The sequence below is a fragment of the Equus asinus genome, chromosome 12 (assembly GCF_041296235.1).
Source record: "Equus asinus isolate D_3611 breed Donkey chromosome 12, EquAss-T2T_v2, whole genome shotgun sequence".
Taxonomy (NCBI): domain Eukaryota; kingdom Metazoa; phylum Chordata; class Mammalia; order Perissodactyla; family Equidae; genus Equus; species Equus asinus.
The window spans coordinates 41,738,234-41,744,790 of record NC_091801.1 but is presented as its reverse complement, the minus strand read 5'-3'; the positions used below and the strand labels follow the sequence as shown (position 1 = coordinate 41,744,790).

The 6,557-nt window shown below is 61.2% G+C and overlaps 1 protein-coding gene across 1 annotated transcript; it reads right to left on the bottom strand.

The window, feature by feature from the left end:
- Nucleotides 1-527: 527 nt before the first annotated feature.
- Nucleotides 528-3,284, bottom strand: LOC139039843 (ral guanine nucleotide dissociation stimulator-like). The gene is made up of 7 exons (XM_070480933.1): nucleotides 3,219-3,284; nucleotides 3,065-3,118; nucleotides 2,572-2,646; nucleotides 1,975-2,007; nucleotides 1,488-1,609; nucleotides 1,178-1,281; nucleotides 528-853 (listed from the first exon to the last, which is right to left on the bottom strand). The coding sequence occupies exons 2-7, from the start codon at nucleotides 3,104-3,106 to the stop codon at nucleotides 696-698; spliced, it is 534 nt and encodes a 177-aa protein (XP_070337034.1). The 5' UTR covers nucleotides 3,107-3,118; nucleotides 3,219-3,284; the 3' UTR covers nucleotides 528-695.
- Nucleotides 3,285-6,557: the final 3,273 nt, after the last annotated feature.

The window sequence follows — 6,557 nt, the reverse complement described above, 5'->3', positions numbered from 1 at the left end:
GGCCTTGACCCTCCACATGCACGTTTTGAGCTTTTACATCGTTCTCTGCACTTAGAGCTGCTGCTGTCCAGAGCCTCATTAGAAAACGACAAGTTCCTAACATCTGGTGAAGAGGAACCTCCACAAGAGAAGCCGAAAACGTGGCCTCTCCTCCAAAGGGGTGGAAAAGCAGCCACTGTCCTGGGGCAGGTCGTGGTGCTGGCCCGTGCCATTTGAAAGACACCCGCATTCCAGTGGTTGTTGCTCTGCCTGTGAAAGTACCTCCACCCTCTAAATGCCAGGAGTTCTGGGTGCTGTCTCTGCTCCTGGCCCACGTGAACCACACTGAAATGAACCCGTCCTCTGAGTAAGAGGGGGGCGCGGAGGTGTCCTTCAGTATCCAGGGAGGGGCCTGGCCCTTCTCCCTTCTCTCACATACAATAAGCCGAGACCCTGCAAGATTTCTTCATTCCAGGAGGAACGCGAGAGTCTGTGTCTCCTTGACACGAGCACAGGAGGGGAAAGAACCAGACCGTGACTCGCAGGCTGGAACAGAAACAGGATTTTAACATCAAATTCAAAACTAGCACTAACTATTAACACGAAAGAAATACGGCCCCTTCCCAAGTGGTAAACAGGCGCTGGGGTGGAGATGCCAGGCCTGTGGGGTGGGGTCGTCCCCTCCCTCTTGGGCTCCAGGGGTCCCAGGAAAAGGCTTAGAATGTTCTTCTCCCCATCAGCATGGGAGGAGCCGGCCTGGGGCCCCGCGTGTTTCCCAGCCGTGTCCCCGCCGCTGAAGAGCAGGCTGCACTCGAGCTGTTGGAAGGACCGGGATCTGCCACTGTTGCTGGGTTCTGCGTCGGGGGTCTGGTGACTGAAGAGAAGACACTGATGACTGGGGGGTCACACCAGTATCCCAGCCCAACACCTCAGCCCCACTGCATTCTGCTCCAAACCTTGTCCTGAGTGTTCAGTCAACACTACCCCATTGTCCCTGACATGGGAGCTGGCATTTCGCTTCACCCATTTCACAGAAGAGGAAGCTGAGTCCCACAAAGGTCAAGGGAATTGTCCCTCACAGGCCTGGGCAGCAGTGGAGCTGGGATCCCCGTGCCGGCTGTCCATCTCCCTAGGCCCGTGCTTAGCCCGAAGCTTTCCGGAGCCCCTGGCTTCAGTCCCTGCCTGTCTGGACACTCACCGAGCCCTGAGCTGAGAGATGCGCGGTTCTTCCTGGGCAGGAAAAACCGGCGCATCTTGCCGGCCCTCTCCTGTGGGGGCTCCAGGTGGCAGGACAGGCTGTAGCTAAAGGACAGAGTGGACTTTTCAGCTACCGGGAGCCACACCTCAGGTGACCCTCCCAGAGACGGCCAGCAGTTGGAGTCCCAGGGCCCCACGGGTGACCATGCGACAAGCCCCGGGACTGACCCGGAAGCCACGGGCACGGGCTCCCTGGAGCTGGCCATCAGAGAGAGTCCGCCTTGCCCTCACCAACTCCTGCCCCGCCTCACCTCTCATCCTCGCTGAGGGGCTCCATGGCCTCGAACCAGGCCCCAAATCGCTCCTCAGCCTCAATGTGGTAAAGATGGACTGCCTCCTGGAGCAGGAAGATCTGCTGGGTGACTTTGAATTCCTGGGAGAAAGGGCATGATGCAGACGGGGCCTGGGTGGGGGACCGTGCTGGGGACTCAGACAGGTGAGAAGAGGGTCAAGGAGCTGGTCTGGGGTCTTGGCCCACATGGGAACCCTCCTTCCCTCCAATTCCGTGCAGGACTTGCTCGTTCTCACACTTGGCTTGAAATAGCTCCTCCTGCAGGAAGGTGTCCTTGGTGCCAGCCCCTTCCCCCACGCACCAGTGGGACGGCTTTCCCAGCTCTGGGTGCCGAACTCTCCCAAGAAAAGCAAGGCCCAAGGCATCGGGCCAGAGAAGGTCTTCCCCGGAGGAGTCTCTGATTGCCACAGCCCCACCCTCCGCACGGGGAGGCCACAGCTGCTCACCTCACTCCTTTTCTCGTAATTGATCTCATTTCCCTGGAAGGCAGAGAGCCAAAGTCCATGAGCAACAGCCCCCTTAGCCCATAGCTAGCCCCCGTCTCCACCCTTTCTCAGGTTGCACTACCAGCAGGGTCGACCAGGGAGCAGGCGCTACCAGAAACAGGAATGGGTCCCGGGCAAGACTCTAAGCTCCAGAGCAAGGAGGCCACGGGGCTATGGCTCAGGGACATTCTAAGACAGCCCTCTCTGACAGACAGACAGACTGAGGCCTCAGGCAGGAAGGGATGCTCAGCCACTCGTGTGCTTCCTGCCTTGGAGGGGCCTGGCTTCACTCCCTGCAGGGGCGGGGCCTGAGGGAGAGGCTGAGTCCAGCTCAGACACACCCTCCAGCAGCTCCGCAGTCAGGCAGCCTGGACTGGCGGCTCAGCTGGATCCTATATTCACTCATCACTAAGATGGGCATGACACCCAGCTCCCGGGGTGGCTGTGAGGCCCTCACGAGAGGACTCTGCCAAGGGTTGTGAGCTCAGGCCTCAGTGCAAGTCTCTCCTCCCAAATCTCCAAATCCTGATCCCCAGCCCCACCTCCAGGCTCACTCACCTCCAGGTAATCCTCCATGTTGGTGTCCAGCAGCAGCAGGTAATTGAGGAATGTGCCAAGGAAGGGGATGAGCCCCTGTGCCAGCAGGGTGGAGACGGTGATGAGATCCCGCTCTCAGGAGCCGTCAAAGACCTCTCCTCCACTCCTCACCCCAGCCTCCTGCCCAGCCCAAGCTACCCACCTAGGCGGCCTCCCCCCAGTTTCCTCCTCTTCTCTCCTCCAGGAACCCCAAACTCCTGCAGGCACCTCCCAGCAGCCGGCTCTGGCAAAACCCAGGGTACGTGGTCCCCGCCCCTCCCTGTCCCAAATCTGTTGTGCGCCCATCCGTTCCAGGCCTCCTCCTGGTCACTTCCAATGCAGGCATTTCAGGTCTGTGGCACCAGGAGCAGGGCTGGAGGAGAAAGGCTCCCTCTCTGCTGGTAGAGACCTCCGGCTAGGAAGGGGAGTCCCCTCTCCTGCGACTCCTGGGCCCCTCCTCCACAGGCACCCTTACCTTCTGGGCACCTATGGGGCCCGTCTCCAGGCTGGTCAACATAGAGGTCGCCTCCTGCCAGGGTGTTGACAGGGCCAGTGAGCCGATGCTCCCCTCCAAGTGTCCTCCCAGACCCCTCCCAGATCGGGGACCCTGGACATGTGGCCCCAGTCACCTGGTGCCCCTGCGGCTCCCACCTCCAGGGTGCTCTGCTTCCAGAGCCATCCCAGCTCCAACACTCACTCCTGTGTGACCTTGGGCCCGCCCAGGCCTCCCTGAACCTGTTACCTCGTCTGGAAGGTTTGACGAACTCTGTCTGCCTCCCACAGTCTCCTGAGGCCCAAGCGTCATCTGACCGTCATCACTGCTCTCCGCTCAAGCCTGCCTTTGGAGCCAGGTCCAAGCTCCCCACATTCCTCCCCACCCTTGAGCCTCGTCACCCACTGTGAGGCCTGCACCACGGCTCATCTCCCTCTGGCTCCCAGATGAGGAGACCAAGGCCCACACAGGGGCAGGGACTTGCTCAGGGGGCCCCAGAGGAGAGGCTGCTCCCCCTCCCAGCCACAGGCCCTGTCTCCTCTGCCTTCACACCACCCTCTGCCCAGCCGCTGACCACAGTGCTGTCCTCGGGACTCTCAGACTGTGTTCGGGCCCCCAGCTGGGCCGAGCCATGGATGGAGGGAGATGAGGTGTCTCAGGAGGCCTGGTCAAGTGGCTTCTGCCAGCCCCAACCCCCAGGAGTCTCTGATCCCAGGCCGAGGCCAAGGCCTTGCTAAAGCCCTCAGCTCCCTAGGATCCCCTCAGGGAGTTCCCCTGCACAGAATTCTTTCTTCATCCGCTCAGGATGGGGACCCCGAATGCCACGTCTGACTAGCAGGGGAGGGGGCGACCAGGGCACTGCGGGGTGGCATTTCCCTTCTGTTTTACGAGGAAACTTCTGACGTCTGGGCAGGAAGGATCCCTGAAGAAGCCATCAGTTCCCTGGGCACTTGCCCTTGCCCTCCGGGGCACATGTCATCGCCAACAAGGACCTGGGTGAGCATCCCACTGGGACTGTCTGCAGCGCCCACTTTAGGGGCCAGAGTGGGGAGTCACCGAGGGGACACAGATCTGTCCCAGGTCCAGTGTCCGTCCCAAGGCTGGGAAGCCCCTGAGTGCCCCCGGCCCGTGGGATCCGGCAGTGCCCATCCCTCAGGCAGGCAGGGTGCCCTTCTTGCGAGGCACAGTGAAGACAGAAGGAGCAGTGGGGCCCTGGCTTCCTGAGCACAGACTGGGCTGACTTCGGAAGAAAGGAAGCCCGCCCACTCGCTCCAGCCAGTGGCCAGGAGGAAGATGCAGGGCAGCTGATGGAGCAGCATGGAAGCCAGACACCGGCACCTTCTGCCAGGTCCTCAGCCTCCTGGAACAGTCCAGCCCGCGCCATTCTATCCCATGCCCCTGGCCTCCTGTCCCAAACTGCCCCCACCTGCCCATGGAGCTAGCACATCCCTCTTCCTGTCCGTCTTTTCCTGACCAACTTCACGTGACAGGAGAACCAAAGCTCATCCTGCCGGGTCCCCTCCCCTCTCGCTCCCCCTCCTTCCAGATGTGCAGCCTCCGTCTTACCTTCACCAGCTGCCTCCTGCTCACCCACTGGTCTTTGATGAACCTCTTCAACTTTCGAGAGCTCTTCCTGAGGGGAGAGGAAAGGAGGAAAGAAAACCCGGGGCGGTTGAAGGCGAAATGCCTTTTCTTGAGAACCCGGAAGGTTCCAAGGGCCTGGGGCCTGGATGAGGGTTTTCCCTGGGTTCTTCGGAGCTCTGAGGTCACCGTGGGACTCGGGTGGAGGCTCTCCTGCGGTCACCTGGGGCCTCCATTCCCACTCCGACTGAGCACATTGTTTCTAACAGTGTTGGTTGCCGATGAGGGCTCCGTTGCTGCGAAGTACACCCTTGGAAATCTCCAGTGTGGCTCAATCCAGGATGTGACAAGGGGGGAACCTGACTCCTGAAGCAGAACCACTGCCTAGGGTCTCAGAGAGTCTCAGAGACCCGAGAAAGGAGGCCAGTCCCCATCCCTAGGGTCCGCTGCCTCCCGGATGGTCCTAGCTGAATGAGGGGTCCATGGCAGTCGTACGGGGGATGTCTGGTCCGCCCTGGTGGTGCTTGGATGGAGCACGGCCTACCCACCTGGCAACTCGTCCCCATGTCTTTTGCAGACGGCTGATGGAGGGGCTCTGCAGAGCAGACACGATGGCACGCAGGGACGCATAATTGCCAAGGACTCGGCACTCCTGAGGAAGGGAAGGGAATGAGCTGCGACGGCGGGCTGGAGCCCTGCTTCCTCTGGCTTGTGTCCCCTCATGGGCTTCTGCTGTCCTGGATGAGGCAGATGCCCAGGGAAGCGAGGGAGGGCACACCTGGGAGCTGATGAGTAACGCTCGCGGGCAGGAAGATTTTAGCTCAACCCAGGGCGGGAAGGGAGCTTCCCACCACTGGGACCAGCACTCAAGGTCAGCAGGCCCTTGGCAGCAAGGGGCCTAGGACTTTGCCGAGGCCCAGACCACCGACTTCAAGGCTGAAAGCTGCGAGAGGAGAAGGGGCAGTCCCCCTGACTCCAGGGAGGGGCTCCCTGGGCCCTGCCACTACTGACCTTGGCCACCTGAATCCACAGCTCGACGACTCTGGCCCTGTCCTGGGCCGTCATGCTGAGGTCCCCAAGGCACGTCGTGATGACGCAGCCGGACACGTGAAGAAACTGGTTGATAGTGGCCCGAACGGTGGGAGCCAGGTACTCCTGGCTCCCATTGGGCCGCTGGCACCACACAAAACCCAGGCAGTGGCGGGGCTCCACCTTCTTGAACAGCTCCTGGGGAGGATGGGGACTGTCACCTGACCCTGCCACACCCGAGCTCAGAGTCTGCAGGCCCCCGCAGCCCCAGGCAGGAGGCACTGGTCAGCTGCAGCTCAGGAACCTGAGGAGGTGGCCTGAAGCTTCTGGGAGTCTCTGGGTTTTGTCTGTGTCCGCTGAGGCCGCCCAGCGCAGGATGACCGAGGACCCAATAGGGGCGGGGAAGAGAAGTCCCATTGGCTCGCAGCCCAGTCTTGCTTCCCCCAAGCACCAGAACACGGCTCACACCTGCCCATCTCAAGGGGCATCTTCCACCCGTTCTCATCACCCCCTGGTCCCACTCCCCTTTCAGATGCACGTTCCCCCGAGGCAGCAACAACCGTGGGCTTTGTTTGCCTGTCTTCCATGTAGGTAAGGACGCACTAGGTGTCTAATAAGTACGGAGGCTGTTGAGGCCTCCTGGGCCGATGGGTGAGTGACCCAGGACTTGGCAGCACTCCAGTGAGCTTCCCTCCCCCACCAGAGGGCTGTTCTCTGCCCCGCTTCCTCTCTGTTCGACCTCATCCATCTGCACAGCCACTCTGCCCGGCAGGTGCCCGCCCTTGGTGTGCTCTCTACTGTCCATGTGGGGACAGCAAGGACTTGGGGGCCAGAAGGTGGCCCAGGTCACCCGGTGGGTAAGTGG

Bases quoted from the DNA above. Each gene is read 5' to 3' on its own strand.
- LOC139039843 (XM_070480933.1), bottom strand. From the start codon at position 3,106: ATGTTGACCAGCCTGGAGACGGGCCCCATAGGTGCCCAGAAG. The intron at 1,610-1,974 runs GTGAGCAGCTGT...CCTTTCTCCCAG, and splicing joins ATTACGAGAAAAGGAGTGAG to GAATTCAAAGTCACCCAGCA. The intron at 854-1,177 runs GTGAGTGTCCAG...TCTTCTCTTCAG, and splicing joins ATCTCTCAGCTCAGGGCTCG to TCACCAGACCCCCGACGCAG.